The following is a 26243-nucleotide window of genomic DNA, read 5'->3' on the forward strand; positions in this document are numbered from 1 at the left end:
CAGGACCACATGGGGCTGCCCAGCGGCAGAGCCGGGGGTGGGGGGGGGTCGGCCTCTGCCCTCATTTCACCAACGGGCAGCTGAGGTCCCGGGCGAGGACATCCCGGAGACGCGGCAGCCGCGGTGAAGCCAGAACTAGAACCAGCTTCATGCTGGGCCTGCCCACCCCACCCCCCCGGTCATACCGGGGCCAGAAGGGGAACCTCAGCTCGTCAACGTTTAGGGGCCGGACTGGACATTCAGCTCAGCGTAGAGCCCCCCAAAGCCAAAGTATGTTCTGGGTATTTTTGTTACTGTTTCCAACCTGAGAACTTCCTGGAGCTCTTGGAAGCTGTTTACTGGGGAGGCTAAGAGCACGGTGTATGGATGCCTTTCAGGGTGCCCGCGTTAACTGGGGGGTACAGCGAGTGGGGCTCTGCTCTGCCGTCGCTGACTACGTGACCTTGGGGGTGCCCTTTCCGCTCTGGCTGCAGACGTCCTCCTGTGCACAGAGGATGTGACCTCTCTGGGACACCACCCTTCCAGTTCTGACACTCGAGAGTTTCAGGGTCTCTGCTGGGCACAGGACCCCCTGCTCTGGGGTGGCTCAGGGATGGGACGGTGCTGGCTGCTCAGAGAAGTGGGGTGTCTGCGTGTGAGGGTGCTGAGTGGGGAACATGTGGGGCCGGGCCTCCACCTCCCTTGGCCCTGGAGGGAAAAGGGCTTTGGGGCCTGACCCTTCCGCTTGAGTCTGGGCTTTTCCGTGGCCCAGCTGTGGCCAAGATTAGAGCAGGTCAGGCCACCAAGAGCCCTCCAGGTAGATGTTACACGTTTGTCCTTCCCTTGGGGGCTGCATGGCCCGGCTCCCAGGGCAGGGGCAGGAAAGGTTGACCGGGAACGTGTGTGTGTGAGTGTGGACGGAGCCCCACGCCTCCCACAAACCCCGTGATCTGAGGTGGTTCAGACGCAGCCCTGCTCTGAGGCACCCCAGTCTGGGGAAGGGCAAAGATGCAGAGTCCTGTTGGGGTCCTCCCCCAGGTAGGGTGGGGGGGCAGAAGGGACACGAGGACCAACGTCAGCCCGATAAACAACAATAGTGACTCTACCCCCCCCCCCACTTAAAATAATGAGCACATTCCCCAGTGACGCCCGGGCAGGGAAATTCCACAGAACCCCCCACACCAGCTCACCTCCCACCTCCCCACTAGTCCCCCTCTCACTGGAGGACAGAGCCGTGACGCCCTGGCCCTTTCCACATGACCCAGGGGAGCCACTGTGCATGGAACCCCTGGCCACGTGAATGATGGGTGCTCACGGAGGGGCTGTGACCCCCAAACCGAGCGGGGCCACCACGTCCAGGGGCCCGAGAAGCGTGGAGGGAACCGGACGGTGGATGGGGGCTCCCACCTGCCGGCTGGCCTTGCTGGGCACTCTGACCGCCGTACCTCAGTGCCCTCCCTTCCCCACAACAAGACGGGCCGGGGCGAGCAGGTGTCGGCAGAGTGCACGCAGGCTCGCGAGCAGCTCGCACACCTACCGTCTTCCTCCGTGCTCTCTGGGTCCTCCAGCAGGGTGCAGTCGATGAGGGAGATGACCCCGTTCTGAAAGACAGCAGGGGCCACCTCGAGTCAGCAGGGACGCGCGGGGGCAGAGCCGCGTGTATGGGGTGGGACGTGGCCGTACAGGTGTGACGCGTATGCACACGTGTGTGCGTGTGTCGTGTTCCCCGTGGGTATCGTGGTTTTCGTGTCGAAGGACATTATCCTCACGTAAGAAGCCCCATGAAATGGATCAGGTGGGACCGTCTCACATGGGCTTCCCCCGAATGAGGGTCAAGGGACATCTGCGGGGGGGGGGGGGCTAAACCTGCACAGTCGGGTCAAGGGACAGCTGCGGGGGGGGGGGGCGGCTAAACCTGCACAGTCCGCCCCCCCCCAAGTCTGGGCCTCGACTTCACGTTACCAGTGGGGACACAGGACAGTTGACCGGATGCGTCATGGGTCCTGTTCTGATTTTACAGGTAAAGGATGAGATCCGGTGAGGGGTCTCGCCCGAGGTCACCTGGTCGCTAGTGCTGGGTCGGGCAGAGCCTAGAGGCCTGACCTCGCCCAAGTCACTGGCTGGCTACCAGTTCCGAGGGACACCTGGCAAAGCGCCTCCCCTCCTCGAGTGTGGGAGCAGCTCCTGGGCGTGAGACGCTCCGACACTGTAGTGAGGAACAGTGACCCACGACCGTGGGGGGTGGAAGATGTCGATACCCCACGCCCCTCGGAAGCTGAGGTTGGCTTTCCTCCCCCTCGAGTGCGGGCCGGGCTGGCGGCCTGCTTCTCGGATGGCGTGCACCTCCTGCTTGCTCTCTGGGGGTCCCTCGGACCACGTGTTCTGGGGGAAGCCAACTGCCACGTGGGGAGGCCACCCTGGGAAGGCTGGTGCAGCCCCTGGGCCTGGGCGCCACCCCGAGACCCCCACCCCCTGCCACCCAGCCCAGGAGCTCCAGGCCGCCGGGCTCGGCCTCTGTGAGACCACGACTGCCATGAGCCACTCCGTCTGGGGGTAACTCGTCATGCGGCGTGGATACGTAACGTAAGAACTGACGGCAGCAGAGACCCAGCCGTGGTGCTTGCAGGGCAGGCTGCCCCCGGGAGGGAGAGCGGGCCTGCAGGGGCGTCCAGGTGCCCCAATCCTGGGTCTTGCTTCTTGCTTTGCTCTTCAGCAGCCTCGGCGAGCCCTCAGCCTTGACAACCCGCAAAGCCCCGCGTTGCTCTGACAGCTTCTTCCTTCCGAAGACCTTGCGGTGGTTTTAAATCTTGCAGGTGTGTCCCAGGGCGTTGGGAAGCGGCCTTTCAGCCTGCAGTTTCGGAGCACAGACCCTGGAGCCAGACGGCCCGCCTAGGTTCAAATCCCCGCTCAGCCACTGGCGGGCTTCTAGACGCCTCTTACAGACGGGGAAGCAACAGTGTCTGCTTCAGCGGGTGGTTCTAGCAGGTGGGGGCACATCAAGTGCATAAAGACGGCGCCCGGCCGCGGTAATCAGTGTGCCAGCCTCGCCGCCGTTATCGTGACGTTCATGACGACGGCGTCAAGCGTGATGACACCTGCACCTGCCGAGCTCGTACCGCGTCCCAGGTGCTGGGCTCGTGCTTTGCACCCACTCCCTTAATCCTCACAACAGGTGAAGCAGGTGTTTTCACTCCCGTGGTGCGGTGTGTAAACCGAGGCTTGGTGGGGGCCCGCCAGTTGGAGCAGCACTTCCGTGTTCTTTACGCTAAGGGACTTCAGGAGCTCAAACACCCCCCACCTCTGGCCGAAGTAAGAGAAAACCCACAAACAGAAAAACACGTGCTTTCAGACTCAGGCTGCGCTCGACCTGCCGCACTGACCACTGTCTGCCGGGGGACGTCCCTCCTGCCCTGAGACAGAGCCTCGCGGCAGAAACCCCGAAGCTGATAAATACGGAGAGCGCTCCCTGATCTGTAGTCTGGTCGACACCGGAGTACTCGCTGTGAACTAATTTCCGCTCGCGCGGCCCACCCGCTAATTTGTCAACAGGCTCACGTGAGTACTTTCCCCGACGACACCGCTTGACCTCGCAGCAGCTCGCGGGACGTTACGGGCCAGGCATCCGGGGTCCGCCTGATGCTCTGGCACCTTCCGGCCCTTTCTGGGACGCACCCTATTCAGACGCCAGGTCCGCCGAAACACGCTTGCGGGGGAGACCGTGCCCACAGGCACACCTGCTTCGCCTCGACTGGACGCCAGCCGCCTGCGTCCCCGCAGAGGCCCTGCTGGGGACGGTTACCCCTGTGCTGCCAATGGGGAACGGAGGCCGAGACAGGGACAGGGCCTGAACTCAGAGCTGTGAGATAAGCTGTGTGCCAAGCTGGGGACCAGGAGACTCTGCCCGGAGGGCACCTTATGTACGGCCCGTGGTGTTTGAGCAGACGTGAGGACGGTCCTCCAGGGCAGAAAGACGCGGACGGCAGGAGCCAAGGCCCTGCGGTCTGTGAAGGAGCGGGGGGATTTGAGGTGCCGATTCCCTTTCACTTCCTTCCTTTTTGACCATCAGTCTGGGGGAAGGTGGAGTGCAACCCCCTCCCCCCACCACCAATGATGCAGTCGAGTTTCCCGCATTTGGGGAAATCGCAGGGGTCTGCCATCCAGAGGGCACGGAGAAGCCTCGACCTGGGCAAACCAGCTTCGTGGTTGTGGGATCTCTCCTGTCGGGTAAATGTTCCCCTTCCCTTTTGGAATGGGCCAGTTAGCTGAGTGTGTGGGGTCTCGTGTGGGTTCGCGAGGTCCTCAGGACCGGACCTGTGCCTGAGCCCCTCCGCGGCCTGCGGGTGCCGTGGTGCCGGAGACACCCTGGGAGCGGCCGTCTGAACGCCTTCCGCGTGGAGGCCAGGGAAAGGGTCTGGTGCTGTCTCAGCCCGGCCCTCCCGTGCAGCCTCGCACACGCGTGTGCGCACACACACACACAAAGGTGCACCCTCAAGGCTTTGTTGGACCCGCGGCTCCTCTGCCCGGCACCAGCGGTTGCGGCCCCTTTGGGGGTCCCGACACCACTCACCCTCCCATTCCCCACGATCTCTCCAGAACTGTCTGCAGCCAGCTCACTCCAGCCCGCCTGTCAAACCAGCACACGCGTGTGCACTCCCGTGTCTCTGAGGCCTTGCGCGCTGTCCGGGCCCCGGGTCAGGGCACTGCCTGCCGCGAGCCCCCGCGAGCCCAGCCCGAGCGGCCCTCACCTTGGTCAGGTGGAGTTTCCCACCGGAGCCTCTGGTGCAGATAATCAGATGCTTGGAGAACAGGAAACACTGCCGCTCGCCCTCCTTCTTCAGCGACAGAGACCCCAGGCGGCCCCGGGTGATCTTGCCCTTCTCAGACATGGGCACCTGGATGAGGGAGCCTGTGGGTGGAGGACAGACCCTGAGCCCAGCTCCCAGGGCCATGCTCGCCTCTGGCCCAACGCTGGGACCAGGGAGTCCAGGTTCCTGGCAGCAGGTGCTCTAGGCAGGACCCCCCCCCCCGCCCCCCGGCCAGGGCCCTGGCAGACGGAGGAGCCCTCCAGGGCAGGGCCCATGTGGCGGGCACGCAGGGCTGGGCTGGGTTCTGGGGGGCAGCACACGTGGGGAGCTGGCGCTGGCCCAGATGGGTCAGCACCATGCATAGCCCCGCGGCCCGTGGCGCACAGACCTAACCAATCGGGCATGGTGTGCTGGCCACGGAGCCAGACGGAGCCCCATCCCGGACACTGCGTGCTGGCAGCAGGAGCCAGGATGAAGCCACTTGCCGCCCCTGCGCTGGCCCCGCCCCTCACACACACGCCACACGCTTGCTTTCCCACCTACACGAGGCCTCCGGGGTCAGGCACACGCACGCCCCCTCCTGCACCGTTCCCCTCCTCGGCTGCCCTCTCTCTAGCTCATTACCGTGGCTCTCTGAGCGCCCCCCACCCCCTGGGCGGGAAAGCCCTTCCTTTCCAGCCCATGAGCTCCTACTTGTCCTTCCCTCCCAGGAAGCCCTCCCTGACTGCCCCCACCCGCTCTGCCTCCCGCCCACGTCCATCCCTGCCTGGACCCCTGCCCTGCGTCGGTCTACCCATGACTCCCTGCCCCCTGCACAGTCTGCTTCCAGAGGGTGGGGCAGGTCTTGTCTCGAGGAATTCCCGGAGCCCAGCGTGGGCCCCCCACAAATGAGGCAGGCGCTAGTGTTGGATGCATGACTAACGAGTGAGAAAGGGCTTTCGGGATCCCCCTGCCTGGTTCCAGGCCAGCGTGGCCCCACGGGAGGGGAGGAAACACTCTGCTTGGGGAACGGGGCACATTCCTGGCCTGTGCGGACACTGCCTGTGCCAGGAGGGGTCCGTCTTTGGGCGTTTCCAGCGCAGGCGCAGGGGTCAGGCAAGTAGGCTGAGCCTGGGGAAGGGCACGGGGGCCACGCGGGGGCTCAGAGCAAAACTCCAAGTGGAGGACGCACGCAGAGCCGGCTGCCCAAGCTGGAGGAGGGCCTAGCAAGTCTTTCTTCTGGTCAGAGAGTCCCAGGGCCTGATAGAAAGACCTCTGGGCATGCAAGCAGAGGCCACTGCCCACAGAACGCGGGCTCTGGGTGGGGCAGCCCTCAGGTGCATTGAAGCCCTGGCGTCTCCGCGTGGGCGGCCAGCCCCTCCCCGCCCCCACGGGGGCTGTGCCTCCTGGATGCGGATCCCCAGGGGCCAAGGATGATGGGCAGAGGACAGAGGGACTGAGCCACACCACCAGAAATGCTTGTGATCCAGGGGCCCGTCTGTCTGTCCTCGTCCTCGCTCCCTACTGTCTCCCCCAAAACACAAGTCGGCATTTACTAGGGTGCACGACAGATAGGCCAGGCCGTCTGGGAAGAAGAAGACAGACATCTCTGGAGGGAAGGAAGCCGCGCAGGCCCACAGCACCTGTACGTGGACACGACGCCCACAGCCCTGCAACGGCCCCAGGGCACTCCGCAGGCACGACACTGGAGGGGTCCCGGGGGCCGCCTGCCCCCGCGGTGGGGCCAGCCGGGACTGGGTGGGGGTGCGTACCTTGTCTCACGAAGGTCTGGCTGGTGTCCAGCAGGATCTCGCAGCCCTCGATAATCATGCGCTCGATGGCGAGGTTCTTCCGGATGTTCTCCGTCTCGCTCACTTCGTCATGCATTATCCTGCGGGCACGGGAAATAAGTCAGAGGCAGCAGGAGGGGAAGCCAGGCCTCTGGCCAGACCCAGCGGGAAAGCCTGGCTCCTAGGATTCTCGGAGCCTGCAGTCACGAAGGGGAGACGGCCTGCATTTATTGAACACCCACTGTGTGCTGGACACTCTACAGGCAAGTGTGGTCTCATTTTCTTCTTCTGGAAACTCAAGGAAGCAGGCGTTATTTCAGGGAAAAGGAAATGGAGGTTAGCAGTTAGGAAGCAGGTGTGTCTGATGTGAGAGTCTGAGCCATGTGCAACAGAATGGCAGCATGGGGAGGAAGACGGGAGCTCAGAAAACATCCTTTGTTCATTACTCTGCCCCTTATCCCACTACTGGTCTTATTTCCATCAACAAACCAATTTATCTCTGCCCCTGGGCCTTTGCACTTGCTGTTTCTGCTCCTTGAATGCTTGTTATGTGGTTGTTTCCTTAACGCTGTTTGGGTTCTGGAATGGCTGAGTTTGGAGCGCTGGCAATCCAGCTGGCTCAGGGACAGACTAACTTCAGTTTACTTTCACAGGAGGGAAGCAGGCCACAGCATGCCCCTGAGACTACGGACAGCTCTGTCCTGTTCTGACTGCCGCAACACTCCTCTTTTCCAGCAGGTGGCGCCATCTACCTACTTTTAAATAAAAGGGGGTTGGGGAAGAGGCGCCTGGATTTCCAGGGGTCAGGAAGATGATGAGTAATTTTGGGGGGGTCTGGAAGAAGTGCCCCGCCTGCTCCAGGAGAGGCTGATTCCACAAGTTAAGGGCTGGCAGTTTCCGCAGGGACGTTACCCAGCTCAAACCCCAGGACAACGGGAGGGGACACCTGTCAGGCCGGGTGTACGCTGGTGGAATCGGCACCCTGAGCAATTACGTCTCTGGCCCTCAGTCTCCCCACCTGTGGGATCTGGGGGCGAAGATGGGAGATAACCGACGTCTGGCGCACGGCGGGTGCTTCCGTGAAGAGCAGCGATCAGCGTGCTGTAACTTAGACATTATTTTTATCTGTTGTTTCTTCTGGCTATGGGACCCGGGCTTCGCGATGGGGCCTCGGCACCCCCAGCGATACTGTCCTCAGAGCCCAGGCCCCAGCCCGCCTCTGGGAGGGACGTGGGACCCAGGAAGCAGCCACGGGCGATGGGAACCATCCGCCTGCTGGTGGGGATTCTCCCCAGGAGGGCTGTCGTTCGTGAAAGTGTGGGAGGGATTCCAAAGCAGCGAACCTGGTTTGGCTGTGAGACCCGCGTGGCCTGCTGCTGCTGAGACCATGCCAGCCGCGGGCTGGGGTCTGCGTCGGGGACCAGGCTGCACGCGCAGCTGGGGCTCATGTACATGGGGAGCTGGAAGTGGAGCCGGTGCTCAGGGCGCCTGGCGGTGGGGGTCAGGAGGACAGAGGGGCAGGCCCAGAGGCGGGTGGGAGCCAGTCCCAGGGAGGTGGGCGTGTGAGCACAGCTGGGGGGCTGGAAGCTCTTGTGGCCCCCCTGTGGGCGGGGAGGGGGAAGGGCTGATGGTGCAAAGACAGGAAAGCCCCCCCTGTGCATTAGGGCTGAGCTCTGGGGCAGGTGCGGGTGACGGGGTGGGATGCCCAGGACCCCGGGAGATGGGAATCAGGGTCTCAGGTCAAGCACGTTGGGCGCTAGGACAGGGCGCCCCAGGGTGACGAGAGCCTCACTGCCTCACAGGGGCCCCCGGCCTTCTCCTTGGGGAAGAGTGTGCAGGATTTGGCTCCTTGGGACTCGAAAGGACAGAGGTTTCGTGAGTCGGCAATCACGACCTGCTAACACGCTTGCCCTGCCCTGGGCCAGCGGTCCTCCCTCTGCCCAGGGGGAGCCAAGGCCTGACCGGCTGCCCCTTGCGGACCCGGGGACGCCTCTTAGGGCCACCGGGCAGGGCTGTGGTGGGTCGACCCTCCTTCGTACCTTCTGGCACCCTGTCTCTGGGCATAGGGCCCCTCCTCACGTCTGGCTCCCACACGGTGGAGCCCCCAGGGTCGTCTCACCAGTCTCGTGATGACCCCTGGTGTCTCGCTCCCCTGACCTCCATGCCCTGCTCCACTCCGGCCACCTCTGCCACTGCTGTCTAGCTCCAGTCCTCGCAACAGGAAGGACTCCCCTCAAACGGCCCCTCCTGACTTTCCTCCACCCTTCTGGCTGCTCAGCCTAAGACCCTGCAACCCCCTCTAGTCTCTGTCCCTCCATCTAACCTGCCAGACACTCCTGCCGGTTCCACCTTCAAAATGCCCCTGGAATCTGAGCCTCCGCCTCACCCATGGCCGTCTGCCGCTGGCCACCATATCCGTCTGGGTGACGCCTGGGGTGCTGGGAGGCACCTGGGTGCCCAGGTGTTTGGCCTGAGACCCCATCCCTCTCCCCCAGGGTCCTGGGAGCACAGCCCGCTCCTCCACCTGGGCCCCTCGGCTGCTTAGCTTACAGAGGGAAAGCTCCCCTGGGCTCTGGAGACTCGGAGGGGGCAGGTGTGGGGCCCCGACCGGAGGCCCCCAGCTCCTGTCCCCAGTGACACCACAGGCTGCTGGCCAGAGTCTCGGGCATGTGGAGCCACAGGGTGGACACAGTCCCACTGGAGGACAGAGGGAACGGCCCCTGTGAGTGTCCTTCTACGAGCCCCCCGTGCCCGGTGCCCACCACCCGCGCCGTCCTGCCCGATGCCCACCTGGGCTTGAGCCATCAGCGTCTGCTCGTGGGGCTCTGCTTCCCGCTGCCGATGGCTGAGCCCCTGCCTCCGAATCCTAACCTGAACACCAGCTCTTACCAGCTGGGGCTGAAACTCCCGGTGGGGCATCCTCAGCCCCGGCCTGGGGCCTGGCCAGGGGTGGGGGCGCCCAGAGGCCAGGCTCACCTGGACAGCTCCTCCAGTTTGGACTTGGCCAGGGTGGGGGCGCCCAGAAGCCAGGCTCATCTGGACAGCTCCTCCAGTTTGGACTTGGCCAGGGTGGGGGCGCCCAGAGGCCAGGCTCACCTGGACAGCTCCTCCAGTTTGGACTTGGCGTAGTCCAGGCTGTTGCGCTCCACGTGCTCGTGCGGGGTGTGCGCCAGGAGCTCATGCAGCGTCAGGATGTACCTGGGGATCTGGGGCGGGGTGGAGACAGACGGAGGGACGGAGTAGCAGCACAGAAGGACAGGAAGAGAGAGGGGGAGGCAGAGAATGGCCGTCAGCTGGGAGGACCCCTGGAGCTGGGCCGTCTGGGACCAGAGCCGGGAGGAGCCGGAGGCTGGGCGGGCAAGCTCAGGACCAGGGGCGCCCCGCGGCCCCCCAGCACCGGGCAGGGCGCCACCTGGAACATGGGGTAGGTGAGGAAGGTCTCCAGCGTGCGCTCCTCGCAGTCGGGCTTGGCCTCGTAGTGCTTCAGCAGCTTGTCGAAGTCGCGGTTCTGCTTGCAGTGCGCCAGGATCTGCAGGCTGTACTGGTGATTGCGCACGAACTCCTGGTAGATGTTCAGCATGGGCAGCAGGATGTCGAACAGGTCCGCTGCAAAGGAGGGCGCTCAGCGGGGGCTGTCTCCGACCCCTCCCCGGGGAGCACGGCCCAAGGGAGCATCACCCCGAGGAGCCCCCCGACCCCCACCCCGGGGAGCCCTGGTGGTGGGGGGGGACGCCGGCACCCCTGCCCCCTCCAGGGCCAGAGGGGCGGGCCCCAGCAGAATCACAGTTGTAGAGACCGGCCCGTCCAGTCTGGCCCCCGTGTGTCAGAGGCCCCCCGACAGCAGGTGCAGAGGGTGCTGCCGTGGCCCCCACCCCTCCGGGCCGCGGGCACTCCCCGTGGGCTCCCAGCTGGGTCCTCCCTGCCAGGAACCACTCTCCGTGGAGGGAGGCTGCCTCGTGCACAGGCCACGCCCCACCCCGTGCCGGGCCCAGCTGGGAGTGTAAAGGACCGCCCCCAGCCTCACCCATGACACCTCTGAGGGGCCGGCCCAGCTCCAGTTCCAGAGTTTCCCAGGGGTCCAATGACGCCCCCGGTGTAACTGTGTTGTGCCCCCACTGCCCCCTGCACTGGCTCCCTCACTGGGTCACATGGAGGGCTCCCCAAGAGGCCTGCCTCCCAGAGTGTCCCCCCTGTGACAGCGGTGATGACTGAGGTCACAAGGTGAGTCCGCAGCGGGCCTGGAACCAGGTCTCCTGACTCCCTATTCCAGTCTTCCCGCCACACCTCACACCCTCCTGAGTCTGGTTTTTTTAGCCGTCTGTCCCTCCGTCCATCCTCACCTGCCCTTCTGGACATCTGCCCCTATCCACCCTGCAGCCCCAGGGTCCTCCTGCCCTTTCAGCCCCCCAGAGCCCAACCAATCTCCCCAAACTCATCCTTCAACACGTGATGGGTGGGGTGGGCCCATGGAGCCCGAGGCTTACAAACCCCGTTAAGAAAGGAAAGACCCGGAACCGGAGCTCCTGGGTAGGGCCGTCCACCCCAGCAGCCAGAGGGCTCACCCAGCAGCTGAGGCCGTAGGGGCAGCCCTGTCTTTCCAGGGCCGCTCACATTCTGGCTTTGGGGAAAGTGGGGGACAATGACTTGAGAAAAACAACAAAAAAGTGCCCACCCACTCAGAGGCCTCCGTGGCCTGAGGGCAGTTCTTTGTTCCAGAAATTCTATTTCTGGAAACGTATCTCAGGGAAATACTCCGTAAAAAGGAGAAAATGTCACACACGGAGCTGATGATTTCTAGCAACAAGAAGTGGGACCAACTCCGGAGAGCCGGTGACGGGCGTGGAGCATTACACAGCCATCAAAAAGCCCGCTTCCAGGGTAACAAAACACTTGTGCCATCAAGTTAAGTAAAAAAAAAATTAAAATAAATAAAAAAACAACAACCCACAGCAAGATTCAAATTGTAAATTCAGTATGTTTGCAATTATGCAAACTGGGAAAAAAACCCCAAGATCTATGCATAGAAAAAAACTGGAAGAAAGCACACGGAGATGTTTATGGCAGCTCTCTTTGGAGGGAGAACTATGACTGATATTTTTAAACCTTTCCTACTTTTCTGGATTCTCATATTTTCTCAAACGGGTACGTCGATATTATTTTTAAAAGGAAAAAGTAGATAAGTAACTAAAAATAGATGGCTTCCTCCTAGAAATGAGGTTTTTGCCCACGTGTGTTTCCTCTTCTCCCCGAGGGATTCAGGGGGCTTGCGAGGGGCCTCCACCGCGCTCTGGGAGGACGGGAGTGCCGGCAGCCTGGAGGGCGGCCCTGGGGAGGGACGTCGGGGGGCCGGCTACTCACCCAGGACCAGGGTGGGCCAGCTGGAGATGCGGGCCTTCAGGCCCTGGTAGAAGATCTGGTGCAGGAACATGATGGTCTCGCTGCAGGGAAAGCACAGGGTGAGCTGCGCTGCCCCGAGCCGGCGGCACCCAGGGGCCGGCGGGACCCCAGCAGCAAGCTGCTTGCTCCACGGAGCCCCAGGCGAAAGCCCGTCAGCAGTGCCTGCAAGCTCGTGGGGCCCAGTGCTGGACGAGTACGCAGGACTCCGTGTTAAAAAGCAGTGGAGAATTCCAGGACGGCCCCAAGTAGGGCTCCCCAGGCCGGGGCTGCCAGCCTCCCTGTGCCCCCCAAGCTCTTGCCATCTGGGAGCGACCTTGGGGACCCCAGAGGAGCCCAGGGCTCTGGAGAATACGGAGTAAAGGCCGCTGATGACGTGCGTATTGGGCTATGGCCTCAGACCCACACGACGCAGGGCTGCGCTCAGCCAGGGCCCCGATCCTGGGCTGCGTGGTCTTGAGCAAGATGCCGAGCATCTCTGAACTTCACATCTTTCTGCACAAAACAGGGAGGTGAAAGGTAACCCTGCAAGCAAGGGAACGATGTCAGTACCCAGTGCATAGCGGGTGCTCGGTAAACGCTAGCTCTCCAGTGCCCTTTGTGGGACAAGTTAGGGAAGCAAAACACCCAGTGTCCCCCCAGCACCAGCTCTGTCACCGCCTAGAATGCCCAGGGAATGTGCGCTCCCCAGGCAGCCACTCTGGCACCCCCTTCCCGCCCACGGCTCCCCAGGCAGCTGGCCCCAGAACAGCCCCAGTCTGTTGTCACAGCTCGTCCTCTGAGGACATGGGGACTTCTTGTCTCCGCGGGGGAGAGGCTCTGGCAGCCCCTTCCCTGCCAGCTGACCCTCCTCTGCTGCCCCTCACCACCCTGGCTCCTACCACCCTGGAGATCTGGGGGTCTCCCTGGAGGGTCTGGGGCTTGCCTTGAACCAGATGGGGCAGTGCAAAAGGATGCTAAGGTCGTGCACCCTATTCTCGGATGGGAGAAGTGAGGCCCCTAGAGGAAGAGTTGGGGCAGCCGGAGCCTCTGAGCCTCTGCTCTCTGCTCACACGCCCTCCCCCCCCCCCCCGGGCCCTGGGCTGTCCCCTCTCCCAGTGCCATGTGTCCCCGGGGGCCTCACTCCCTCAGAACCACAAGGCCAGGCGGGGGTGGAAGGCGCCGGGGGGCACGGGCCTGCGGGCAGCAGAGCATGGGGTCTCCCTCGTGTCCGGAGGGGACCCGAGACCTCAGGGGAAGAAGAGGGGAAGGCTGAGGGAGAGTCGGGGAGAGAGACACCCAGACGACACCTCTGGGTGGAACAGCAAGGCCTCTAACCTGGTTTCATCTGCCAGACGCTCAGGATGGAAGGAGAACATGGCGCCAGAGAGACTGTCAACAAGATTCCAAGCAAAGGAAACGTTCTGAGCTCTCATTCCGAGCGTGGGTCCTGTCACCATGGAGACGCGACTGTCCTCTCCCTGAGGTCCCACGAGAATGGTGCCCCTGGCCTGGTGACGCACTGATTCCCCGACCAGGGCCACCCCGAATGGCTGAAGTCATTTTCAGTTTGAGGCAGCAGGTCCCCTACAGAGGGACTGTTGACGGGGCCGGTTTCTGTATCTCTGCGGCCCCTGAACTAGTCTGTTGAATGAACAAACACGTACTGATCCCGAGAACGTTGGCCGGCCACGTGTGAAGACCACTTGGACAGTTCAGAAGCCAGAGACTGACCCAAGTGTGTGTGAGAGTGCACAAAGGGAAGAACGTCTGATCTGAGATGGGAAGACTGGGAATCAGGGGACTTTCGGTTCTCCAGGGAGCCAGGCAGCTCTGGACTACCCTGAGCACAGCCCCAGCAACACTCAGGGGAGCCATTCCCAGGCACCTCCAGCAGACAACTGCCAGGATGCATCAGGGAGGAAATGCACCTTCTTAAATTCCAACACTGCACGGGCCACTGTAATAGCATGTTAGGAACATCACAAGCTAGGGCTATAACAATACAGTTGACGAAGCCTCCATTTTTAAAGTACAAACTGAGAGAATTTCACCTGTAATCCTACTACTTAGAAGCTACCATCATTACCCATCTCCTAGGAAAATAAATGGATCTTATTTTGATTTGCTTTAAAAAAAAATCATTGTTACGTTCATTGAACATTTTTCTTATGTATGGCCATCTGAATTCCTTGTTTTGGGAACTCCCTAGCCACATCCAATTACTATTTTGTCTCTTCTTAATTTTATTTATTTTATTTATTTATTTTTTATTTTATTTTATTTATTTATTTGACAGAGAGACAGCCAGCGAGAGAGGGAACACAAGCAGGGGGAGTGGGAGAGGAAGAAGCAGGCTCATAGCGGAAGAGCCTGATGTGGGGCTCGATCCCATAACGCCGGGATCACGCCCTGAGCCGAAGGCAGATGCTTAACCGCTGTGCCACCCAGGCGCCCGTCTTCTTAATTTTAAATAACCCTACATATTAAGTAAATAACCTGACACACATGTTGTAGACATTTTTGCTCAGCTGTCTGCCCACTGATAGTGTGTTTGCTGTTTTAATTTTTTATTTTTCGGAAGTTTTTCCCTTTTGGCCTGTGAGGCCTACCCTGTCTGTCCGTCTCCTGCTTCTGAGTGTGTAAGGGCCGCAAACACACCTGCTTTGTTTTGTTGCTTCGTTTTTACATGGAAGTGTGCAGCTGCAGTCCTCGGGTGTGCGATGTGAGTAAGGGTGCGCACGCCGTTCCCCCCGGTGAGGCCGGCCAGCTGCCCGATTCCACCCGTCAAACACGCCCGCCGTCTCCACTGCTTTTCCACGCTGCTTCTTACCGTTCCTACTTCCTACGCGGTCTTTGGTCTATTTCTAGACTTTCTACCTTACTTTCTGGCATTACCCTCGGGCTGTTTTCCTTTTTTTTAATGTATTTATACACTTTCATAACATTTTAATTAAAGTAGGGCATGTTTCCTCCACTGTCCTTGTTTGGAAACACCGTTTCCGACTTACACGTATTTGCTGCTTCGGCTGAACTTCAAGATCACTTTGCTATGCTGCCCGGTGGTTGGAATTACATTACATTTATAAAATATTTTATAATTTGAACGTGGCCACTCCAAGACACAGAATCTTTCCATCCAAGGGGATGGCCCACTCCCTGTAGAGCCTGCAAGCTCAGAAAGATTTTTATATTTTTAAATGGTTTGGGAAAAAAATATTTCACAGTACGTGAACATACGTCACATTCGTATTTTAGCGTCCGTAAGTGAAGATTGTCAGAGAACAGCCACCCGCATTCATTCATGGATCATCTGTGACCGCTTAGTTTCAACACAGACCACATGGCCCACAAGGTCTGAAATACCTCCTTCTGGCGCTCTACAGAAAAGCTGTGCTGATCCCTGGCCCGTGCGAATACTGTCCCTGAATTGTGCAGTGTGTAGCTGATGCAGCTGTCCATGACGGCCCTGACCCCACCCACAGCCAAGCGGGACCTAGACACAGAGTAAGTCATTATGTAAGTGTGATGAGTGCCACGAAGGGCAGCAGGGGGCCCTGGGAACACACAAGCAGGGACATAAGCCAATGGTGGCAAGGGACATGGGGGTGGCCAGGGACGTGATAGCCAAGGAAAGACGTGAAGACAGAGTAGGAGACAGCCATCAAGGACGGTAGGGCGGGAAGAACGTTCGAGGGAGAGGCAGTGACCTGTCTGCAGAACACAGCTGGGATGTGTTCATTCTGCCTAGTCCCCTCCTGAGCCCAGAAAAAAGGGGAGTGACTTGCCCACGGCCAGGCCGGGGGAGGCGGGCAGAGCCTGGCCCCTGTACTCCCGCCCCACCCTCTGCCTGTCCACACAGCCCCTTACCCAACTCCCCTCCAGTGCTGACATGACTAATCCATGGTGGCACACTGCCCACCCCCCGTCTCACCATCCCGCTCAACTCAGTCAGAGTGGGCATCCATGTACAAGCCACCGGGGCGGGTGCCTCTGGTCACCAGCCACGCCTGTGGTGCCCTGTGCTGGGGGTCTGGGTGTGGTTTCCACCGCCGGGAAATAGCCCCAGTCTGTGAGCCTGTTGTCTGGGTGAACCGAAACGGCTTGCACGCGTTTACTGGGAACATCTTTCTTCCCCGACTGGGGGAGCACACCGTGAACCCCTCCCTGCCCCACAGCACCGTCAGGGAATCCGCCAGCCTGGAAAGAGGCCTCCCTTCCCCAGCTCCAGCAACTGCCAAGCTAGCACCAGGTTTCCAGCGGGTCAGATCTCTCAGCCTAAACGCAAGTCCCGCAGGAAGCCATGTGCAGGAAAGTCTTCTCCTGAGTGGGGCAGCCCCTCTGCCCGTGACACACGGACCGCTGTGCTGTGGTCGGAGCAGGGAGCGCCGGGCGGTCCGCACCCCGGGTGCTGTCTGCACAGCCCTTGTGCAGTAAGCGGGACAGCGGGGCTCACGTGCAAGAGAAGTTCTCCAGCGGAGCAGGGGCGAGGCCGAGTGCACGTCCAGACCCTCGCAGTCATGAGCAGAGGGAGGAGGCTGGGGGTCAGGGGACAGGAGCCCAGCCTGCTAGCTAGCAGGGCGGTGGGGAGTACGGAGCTTAACAGGAAACAGAGCGGGGCTGACACTGCAGTCCACCCATCACTGTGTGCCCTCGGGCACACCCGGCAACCTCTCTGAGCCCCAGCTTCGTGGGGCGCCTCTGAGGACTGGAAAGCATGCAGGTGCGAAGCAGGTCCCACAAAGCACAGCCGTAACGTGGTGAGCGCCGTCCAGAACGTTCACTCCCGCCAAGTGCTGGCTGGGCTCGTCACGAGGGCAAGGGAAGCGTCACCCCAGCGGTTCCTTGTGCTCACAAGGGCACAGAGGAGGGGCGGTGAAGGTCGTGCTGTGGCCCACCGACCGTCCGCTGAGCTGCGGATCATCCCAAGGCAGGCACTCCCGGCTCATTCGCCCCTAGCCTGGGCCGGGGAAGGAAGGAGCTGCAGCCTGCTGCTGCCCGAGATCAGGGCCATCAGGGCCGGGGCGGGGAGGGAGGAGCCACACAACACGTGCGTCCCGCCTAGGCTCCTGCGCTCTCCTGCTTCACACGGTAAGAAAACGGAGTGGAATACAGCGATTGCTTCTCCCCGTTGAACCAGCCCTGCATTCCTGGGGTGAATTCCATCTGGCCATGATGTGTTTCTGGAACCGACTTGGTCATGTTCTGTATCCCCGCGCTCTGATAGGAGACAGACGTTGTTTTGGGTGCTGGAGTGATGCCGGCCTCACAGAGGAGGAGGGAAGCGCCCCACCGCGTGAGATGTGGATTCTGTTCCGGCAGGTGCGTCACTGGGGGCTTGCCGGTTGCGTTAGTGTCTCACTCCCACGGAACACGGGACACCCAGCGCAGTGCGAGATGCGGTGTGCGAACCCCTCACTGGATCCTCCGACCCCCGTAGGAGGCAGGCACGCTCCCGCGTCAGCGGAGCCCACGCTCTGGAGGCTGTGAGAACTGATCAGGCTGCCGCGGTTTGGACCAGGATCAGTGAGATCGCAAAGCCAGTGCCCGTCGGCCGTGGGCCCCTGCCCCTTGCAGGTGCCTGGAGCCAGGAGACGAGGGGGCTTCCTCCCTCCTGTTTATATTCAGGCCTCCGACCGATCGTGCACTCGTTGTAAGATAAAAACCATGGGCTACTTTTTCAAACAACTCCTGAGCAAAGGCTGGGAGCTGGCCTGAAAACTCTCCACCGAAGATGCCAGCTAAGAGAATTCCATTAAAGATTGATAAGAGTAACAAAATCGCGGAAAGATTAAAGAAACACAAAAGCACGGCTTTCTTAGTGGTGGTGGTAAGTGCTCACGGAAGGCTCGCAATCGTGCCCTGAAACACCAGAGGCATGCGTGGCACAGAAGTGTGTGGGTGCCTCCCGCAGCACAGCTGACCCTGAGCGGCCCGGGTTCGAAACGCACAGCCCGATACCCACGGGTTTCCTTGATAAACACAGTATGGCGCTGAAAATGTATTTTCCTTGTGATTTTCTGAACACTGTTTTCTCCTCTCTGGCTTCCTCTATTGTAAGATAATGTCTGTAAACCATTTAACGAGCAGATTACGGCTATGTTATCAGTAACACTATCCGTAGCTAAGATTTGGGGAGTCCAAAGTCATACGTGAATTTTCAAGCATGCGCCCCTGACCCTGGAGTTGTCCAAGGGTCAGCAGCGCCAAGCCTCCAGGGCAGGGGGCCGCCTGCAGGTGCGGTCCGTGACCCGTGGCCGCGGCACTTGCGAGAGATGGGGCTCCCCGGCTTCACCCCAGACCTCCGACAGAGAAGCACAGGGCGGGTCCCCACACCCGCGCTCACACATGCGTGTCTGTGGACCTCGCTGCACTGCTCAGGGCGCTCAGGAAGGGACGCTCCTGTCGCCGCGTCGGAAAGACCCCACTGTAGTTTCTGGGGTAAATGTTACCCAATTTCACAAAAACATAATTGATTTTCTTCATTTTAGGAAATAGAGGCATTTACATAATACTTAAAAATTCAACATGTATGTTAAGAACGAACCTCGTAAAGCCCAGTGGTTCAGTTTCTAGAAGATCTTCAGGGGTCAAAGGCTGTCTCTTTCCTGCCCCCACCCTGTGGGCGTCCACACCCATGGCCTCAGGCCTGCCCACCCCAAGGACTCTGGGCCTCTCCAGCCGGACCCCTGCCCGGCGTCTGCACCCCTCCGTCACTTCCGGGCTGCCCCACAGGCCCCTCGCACCTGCACCCCCTGGGTCCTGACCGCCGTGGGGAGGGCCTGGCTGAGGGCTGGTCATGGAGAGTGAAGCGGCTGAGTGAGGCGTATTTGGGCAGGACCACAGCTGAACGAACATCTCGGGGCACACGGTGGCCCACCCTAATTCCTGGGGGGGTCGCTCACACATTGCACTTTGGTTATGTGTTCTCACGTCTGTCCCTTTTCTGCAGTTCACCCAACTTTAGCACCCGCCAAAACGCGCATCCACTTAAACCATTTAAGAAACTCCTTTTATGAGGAGGTTGACGGCCACAGAGCAGCGGCTAGCTCGGCCTTCTGGGGCGCCGCGAACCCCACAGCGACGCCAGAGTCGCCATTTGGGAAAAGTGCGTGTGTCTGCAGGGCAGGTGGACGTGCGGCGCTGAGCCTGGCCTCCGGGTCATTACGGCCACGTCAGGGTAGAAGCACAGTGCAGAGTTCGTGCTCTGGGGCCTGATTAAAACTCAAACCGCTTCCACCACCGCTTAGCGTCGGCCCTGACAGCGTGGGAGCCACGATCTTCTGCTGGGGGGCTGGCCTGGCTCCCCGCCGGAGGTTCCCAGCAGCCCTGGCCTCTGCCCCCCCCACGCCCAGCCGGGTTCTGACCATCAGACGCGTCTCCGAACGCTGCTGGGCGTGCCCTGGGGGACTCGCCGCCCCGTGAATGCCTCCACCCGCTACGTGGCCTCCGTGTGCTCTGCAGCCACGCTTGTGCGGGGGGGTGTGGCTCAGAGCCACATGGCTCGGGCGGCGTCCACGCCGTGTGGGCCGTCTGCTCAGCCGTGCCGGGCCGAGCACCCCGAGGTGGGCCCCGCCCCAGGGGAGCTCACCTGTTCAGGAAGATGCTGCTGACGTCGTCGTGCGTGATGGGGGGCTTCTTGGAGCTGGCGGCCATGCGCAGCGGGCGCAGGAAGTTGTTCACCAGGATGTGCAGCTGCTGCACGTACTCGGCCTCGGCCTCCAGCATGCTGAACACCACCTGGTTCCTCTTGCGCATGCTGTCGGCGTGCGGCGAACGGATGTAGTCCTGGATGATGGTCTTCCACTTGCGTCGGCACAGCCAGCCCCGCAGGAAGCTCTGCACCTGCGGGACCGGGCATGAAGGGGGGGCTCCGTCAGCGGGGCTGCGAAGGCCCCCGGGGCAGGGACTGTAGGCTGGGCGTGCAGGGAGGAAAGGCCGGCCGGGGGCCAGGCCTGCGCACGCCGCCGGTGAGGTCCTGGGCAAGCTGCCTGGTCCCTCTGGGCCAGTTCCCCATCTGTAGGCAGAGCTAATGGGGGGCGCCCGGACTCCAGTGCGGTCTGGGACTGGTGGCATCTCCCGGGAGCCTGCTGGAAAGGCAGATGCCAGGCCCCGCCGCGGACCTCTGTGTGTGAACAAGACCCCCGGGGCTGCTGCAGAAGTGGGCTCTGAAGGAGGGTGGTCCGAGTCTGCATTGTGGGACGTGGCTGGAGGACAGAGGCCTGCCAGGCTGTGCTGAGCCCGTCTCCCACCGCATCTCGGCCCACGACCGGCCTGAAAGCCCGGGAGTCTCCATGAACACGCATCTGGATGGAGAGTGGTTATCAAACCGCACAGAACGTGACAAATGAGCTAATCTCATGCTGGGGCCTCACGAGCGCTCTGAGTCCCAGCCCCTGCCTGGAACCTCTTTTCCTGCCTCCGTGGGGAAACGCCCGTTGATACTTGATCTGGGAGTCGGGCTGCTTGGCACGGCCGCGTGTTGGCAAGAACTTGGGAGAGGACTCGATTCCCAGGCACACAGAGCTCCCTGCTGCTGGGATGGACCCCTGGGGGTCCCAGGATCACCTGCTGAGGACCGGGGACGGCTGATATCAGTCTCAGCTCAAAGGGGCACGAGCGGCACGTTTGGCCGTCAGGCTGCGGATGTGTGGCTGGGGCTGTCTTCCCCGGAGAGGAGCCCAGCCCTGAGCCCAGACCTCTCTCTTCCAAGACAGGGAGGCTCTCTCCACGAGGGCGGGCCTGCCCTGAGCCCCCAGGAGGGGGAAAATCGAGGGAGAGAGGAGGATTTCAGCTGCTACATAAAATGTTCCAACCAGAATGGCTTCTCAAAATGGGCCCAGAAGCCCAGTGGAGCCACAGCACAGATGGAAGGGGCTTGGCTGGGACCTGGCGGTGAGCCCCGAGGCCCGTGGGGGCCTGGCAGGTCCTCCAGACGCAGGAGGCCGGCTGGTGGGACTAATGGGGCTTGTGTGGGAGGAGGGCCCTGGGCTGTATGACCTTGTTTTCCGGGGGCCGCAGTGTCCAGGGAACAGAGGACGTGCGCTCTGCAGCTCGGGGCCTGGGGTTTAAACGTCCTCTGCAAACGCGGAGCTCTGTGACCTGGGCACGTCCCTTTGCCTCTCGGCACCACAGCCTCCCCGTACGTGAAATGCAGATAATAATGAAACCCCAAAGGGTTTTCAGTTAGGAATGAATTAATCTGCATAAAGCTCCTAGAATAGCGTCTGACACACAGAAAGTGCTTAATGAATGTTAGCTATTTCTATTTTTGAGGAACAAAATCCAGATTTTGATGTGAAATGTTTAGCTTTTAAAGCACTGGCAACAAATTAAAAAGAAAAAAAACACACCGTGTGGGCTCAAAACCCCAAACACGCCAGGAGGCTGAACTCGGCCCGGGGGACGCCCGTGTGCAGTTTCTGGTCTGGGGGCGTCGGGGGCTTTCTGCCCCCTCTACAAGAAGGACTGTCCAGTTCTACCAGTCTTAGGGTGACCCGGGCTCCCTGGCTTCAAGTCTGGCAGCCTGCACACGCACACATGCCCCTTCCCTGGGCATCTGCTGTCCTCGCTGGCCCACGGTGCTGGTCAGCACCCCAGCCACCGGGCAGATCCCCAGGGCCTTCTAGATGTTTGCCCCCTGGACTCTGGTGGAGCAAACCAGCAGGGGCAGCTCTCGGGTCCAGGGGCTCCCATGCCAAGGTGTGTGTGGGACTAGAGGGGCCAGTTGTGAGAGGAAGGTCTGCATGGGGAGGGGGCGGGGGGTGTGGCAGTGGGAAGGGTGTGTGGGGGGCGTGGCAATGGGGAGGGGGTCAGGGGGGTGTGGCAGTGGGGAGGGGGCCGGGGAAGAGTGACAGTGGGGAGGGGGCCGGGGGGTGTGGCAGTGGGGAGGGGGCGGGGGGGGAGTGGCAGTGGGGAGGGGGCCAGGGGGAGTGGCAGTGGGGAGGGGGCCGAGGGTGTGTGGCAGTGGGGAGGGGCCAGGGGGGGTGTGGCAGTGGGGAAGGGGTGGGGGGGGAGTGTGGCAGTGGGGAGGGGGCCGGGGGGTGTGGCAATGGGGAGGGGGCCGGGGGTGTGGCAGTGGGGAGGGGGCCGGGGCGGAGTGGCAGTGGGGAGGGGGCTGGGGGGCCTTAGGAAGTTGCCCCCTTGATGTGAGAAAAGCTCGCAGCTGGAGCCTGCCACCTGGGTTCCTTCCGTTTTGGCCTCTGCTGTACCCATGAAACAGAGGGAACCACTACCCCAGGGACAGCCCAGAGAGCCCCTGACCCGTGCTGTTCGGGGGCCTGTGTCAGGCAAGGTGAGGGCGGCCTGCCCTGGGGCGGGGACGGGGCTCCTAGGGGGGCTGCTGCAGACCTTCTTGATCTTCTTAATGTCACTGTCCTCATCGCTGGGGGTGACGGTCTGGGTGGACTGGATGCGCTCGTTGTCCTTGAGCAGGGACGCGATCTGTAACAGACGCAGATGGCAGTGGTGAGCGAGCGCCCTGCCACCTCCCCCAGGAGGGCCTGCGGGACGTGTCCCCCGCTCTGTGCGGGGCTGTGGAGCCAGACGGTGAGTGAGCACTGGACTGGGAGCCCCGGCACCGGGCTCTGGGCAGCCCGGCTCCAGCACCCAGGGGCCTTGGGAGAGGCCCTCCCCTTCTTGGGCGGCGGGTGCCCCAGTGGAATCTGGGGCTTTGCCCTCGATCTGTGGTTCTCCTCCCTACGCCCCAAACCATCGGCCCCTTTATTTTTGATTTTTACTCTGGCAAAACAACATTGAACTTCACCATTTTGACCCGTTTCAGCTGTGCCGCCGAGTGGCACTGCAGTACACCACATCTCCAGAACTTTCCATCTTCCCACACCGGAACTCCGTCCCCATGAAACAACATGCCCCCGCCCCTTGTCCCCTGCCCCATCAGCTTTCTGACTATGAGTGGGACTCCTCTCCGACCTCAGAGGCCTGGAATCCTACAGACCCTTCCTTCTGCGACGGCCGACTTCACCTGCTGTCAGTCAGTGCCCCAGGTCCACCACGCGGCCACAGGTGTCACAACGCCCTCCTTGTTAGCCCCAGTAATTTTCCGTGGTATTTACATACCCTCTTGCAATCCCTTCATCTATAAATGGACGCTCGGGCAGTCCCCTTATTTTTTCAGACAAAGCTGTGCTGGAATCAGAGAAAAGCAGGCGGCTGAGGCAAAGCCCTGCTGGTGTGGCCACCCCCTACCCCCCAGGGGCTGCCCTGAAGCCCTTCTCCGCCCAGGAGCCCCCTGTGGACGCTGCTGGCCTAGAAACACTGGCCAGCCCTGGGAAGGAACACTCGCGCTGCCCTAGAAAGCCTCCAGTCGCCTGATGTGGGGGTCAGAGAGTCCAGCACAGCCCAAGCCCAGAACCACGGGGCGGTGCCCAGGAGAAGGGGGCCCCGGGGACCACACGGTGGCGGGGTCCCCTGGGCCTCCTCTAGTGGATGGCCCGGGGCGCGTTCTTCCTGCCGCTCCGAGCCCAGGTCCTGCTTGCCCCTCCCTCTCTGTCTGCTGCTCCCATCCACCGCTCCCGGTGCCTGCCGAGGGGCCGGGTGCTCGGCACACGCCTGTGCGCTACATACAGAAGCGAATTCCAGGAGAATCGGAGCCCGCCCCCCCCCCCGCCCCAGGAGCCCACTGCGGCCGCTGGGCCCGCGCGACCAGAGACAGTAGCGCGGGGAGCCTGCCAACGCCACGGCCGAGCCAGCTCCCTCTGCAGAGCACACGGCTCTGTCCCCTCAAGGCCACCTGCTGAACCGCAGAACGAATGGGCTCTCACGATTGAGCACTTTGAAAGCAAAATGGAACAGTTACCCGCTCTCCACTCCCCTGGCTGCTAAAATTACCGCAGCCGATGCTCGCAGAGTGGCTGAAAATACTCGAGAAGTGTTCAGGCCGGCGAGGGCTTTTCTTCTCTCTCTCATTGTCCCCTGCCCGCCCCCCCGGCTTTTTTTCAGTTCTCAGAGAACATCTTCACATCGACATAACGAGTGGCTCTTTGATCTATGCTCCAGAGGGCCGACGGACACACGCGCACACGCACACTTGTGAGCACACGCACACACACGTACACGCGCACGCAGGCTCTTAGCTCAGAAACACGGGGATGCCGGGGCAGCACCCCCACCCCTGGCCTGATATTATCACTTCCCGCCGAGGCTTTGCACACCCTACCCCTCTTCTCTTCACAATGGCGACGTGTGTGTATGAGTGTGTGAGTGTGTGTGTGTGTGTGTGTGTGTGAGTGCGAGTAGCCTGTATTTAAAACTGATGGCGCTCCTCTCAGGGAGAGGCGTTCCAGGACAACTCCTCAGCAGGGACCAGGGCGAAAATAGATGCAATTAGGTCAAGCACTACGCTCCAAGCTCAGGCAGTGCCGGCAAGCCCTGGAGCCTTTACTTAAGCAATGGGCTGGGTGGGCAAACTCTGGAGTGCTGTGAGCCTGGGGACCCTGCAGAGGTCTTGGGCTTCGGCTCCTCCCTGCCAGGAGCGGAGCATGGGGAGGTGGAGGGCGCCCCAGCCCCACGGAGCTCCCACCGGCCACCTTTCTCGAAACCTGGCAGGTCCCCTTCTGGGGGTGGATTTGCTTTGGACCCCAGTTTGCTTGGCTGGCACCCAGGGCCTGCTCGGTTGACCCTCGGCAATGATGGCCACGGAGACCTGGCACTTTGTCTCCTGCCCCGACCCCCTGGCTGGCGTCCAGCCCTGGCTGCCCAGCCCGGCTCTACGCCTGGTGTCTCAGCGGGCCCCTGACCACCTGCCACCCCGCAGTCTGGCTTTCTTGGCCATACCGCTTTGGGACACAGAGCACTGGCTCCCGCCCACCGTCCCTGAGATGGCGTCTTTAATCCAGAGGGCATTTAGTGCAGTAGCTGACGGGGGAATTCACCCAGGGTGTTTTTGTTACCAGCCGAGGTTTTGCTAAAGATCTCCGTATTTCTTGGTCTTCAAGCAGCTGGCACACGGCCCAGCTTCCTCTCCTCCCCTCTCAATCCCCTCTGGCCTCTTCCAAGCCAACCAGGGGCCCATCTCCGTCCTCCTGGGCCAATCTTGTCCACTGTCCTGGTGACGCCTCTGTGTTGGGCTCTGGTGAGAGGCGGCTGGAGGTGGAGAAGCCAGATCGCTCCCTCGAAGAGCTCCCAGCCTAACAAGGGGGTCAATACGACAGGACAAGTCGTGCAGCGACTGCAGTGGGAGGGTCTCGCCAGGGAAGCAGCAAGGGCCATCCAGAAGAGGTTCTGAAGGATGAATAGGAGTCCAACAGGAGGGCTATGGGATGGAGGACTTCCAGGGGACGGGATGCTGTGAACGGAGGCACGGGGCACGCAGGGTGTGGTGTGCCAGGTTAGCAGGGGAAGGGCATGCAGCAGGAGGCACGGGAGGCAAGCCTCCAGGCGTGGAGGTGTGCCCCGGTGCGGACCACAGGGCTGGCTGCACTCTCCCGAGTCCCCCAGAATGGTCTCCTCGCTGCCCTACCTTCCATGGCAAACTGTTTGCAGGACTGATCTAAACCCTGCACTGAAGATCTCCACAGTTCCTTCCAGAGTAAGGCCTCCAGGACTCAGGTGCAGGACTGCATCTGAGCTGCTACCCTGCCCTGCAGGTCCGCTTCGGCCTCCACACTCACCTCCGACCGTCACCGGGAGAAGGATCGCTGCTGAAACAATGCCCGGAGGGACGCCCTTCTCAGAGGTGGAGGCCCCTTCGCTTTAGAAGGTCCTCAGCTGTGTGGCGACGGGAGACGGGGCCTGACAGGGTGTTGTCAGGGGAGCCAGAGACCAGGGGTGCCCAGTGCGGTATAGACTTCTGTCGGGGCGCCATCTCTCGTGCCCGCAGGGAGAGGCGGCTGCGGGGCTGCAGGGCGCACAGGGCGCAGCGGTGGAGCTGGTGACCCGCAGCGTGACCTGTGCAGAGCCCCGGACGCAAGGGCCCAGGTTTGGCTGACGGCTCGGCTGCTGCTGCCCGGACGTTCTGAGGGGCCTGGGTCTTCCTTGTGCCGCGAGCCCTGAAAATCACACAGCTGGGCTGGAAGAGGAGACCGTGAAATGCCACTGACCGCTCTCTGAAGGAAAGACCCCGACTGGCTGCGCCTGCCAAGTCCACGGTGGACAGTCCCACCGTGGCCCACGTCCAGCTGCCACAAGTCGAGCAACCAGCCTGCAGAACTCCTGAAGTTAGATGGCAGGTTCCCGCTAGGAGCCAACTCCCGGGCACCATGCCCTGGGGCGGAGGGCTCCCGGTGAGATACCGCCACCATGGCAGGAAGGGCCAGGGGACGGGATGGCGGGGCGTCTCCTGTGTAAGCCAGTTTCT

At 61.6% G+C, this 26243-nt stretch overlaps 1 protein-coding gene and 1 non-coding gene across 3 annotated transcripts in view; both read right to left on the reverse strand.

Annotated features, from left to right (window-relative positions):
• Nucleotides 1–26243, reverse strand: part of RASGRF1 (Ras protein specific guanine nucleotide releasing factor 1) — a 95558-nt gene that overhangs the window by 39974 nt on the left and 29341 nt on the right. For both annotated transcript variants that reach the window (XM_045804467.2, XM_087856575.1), the window contains exons 4-11: nucleotides 22277–22369; nucleotides 19518–19771; nucleotides 11912–11991; nucleotides 9966–10159; nucleotides 9650–9759; nucleotides 6536–6654; nucleotides 4725–4885; nucleotides 1517–1580 (exon numbers count right to left, since the gene is read on the reverse strand). In XM_045804467.2, coding sequence (XP_045660423.2) covers nucleotides 1517–1580; nucleotides 4725–4885; nucleotides 6536–6654; nucleotides 9650–9759; nucleotides 9966–10159; nucleotides 11912–11991; nucleotides 19518–19771; nucleotides 22277–22369 — 1075 coding nt within the window. The remainder of the gene's footprint in view (nucleotides 1–1516; nucleotides 1581–4724; nucleotides 4886–6535; nucleotides 6655–9649; nucleotides 9760–9965; nucleotides 10160–11911; nucleotides 11992–19517; nucleotides 19772–22276; nucleotides 22370–26243) is intronic.
• On the reverse strand, nucleotides 4051–4211 carry LOC123796885 (U1 spliceosomal RNA). Its single transcript, XR_006780828.2, has one exon. It is a non-coding gene; the product is annotated as a U1 spliceosomal RNA (small nuclear RNA).

This window comes from Ursus americanus, chromosome 28 (genome assembly GCF_024610735.1).
Source record: "Ursus americanus isolate L20-20 chromosome 28, mUrsAme1.1.p, whole genome shotgun sequence".
NCBI classification, from domain to species: domain Eukaryota; kingdom Metazoa; phylum Chordata; class Mammalia; order Carnivora; family Ursidae; genus Ursus; species Ursus americanus.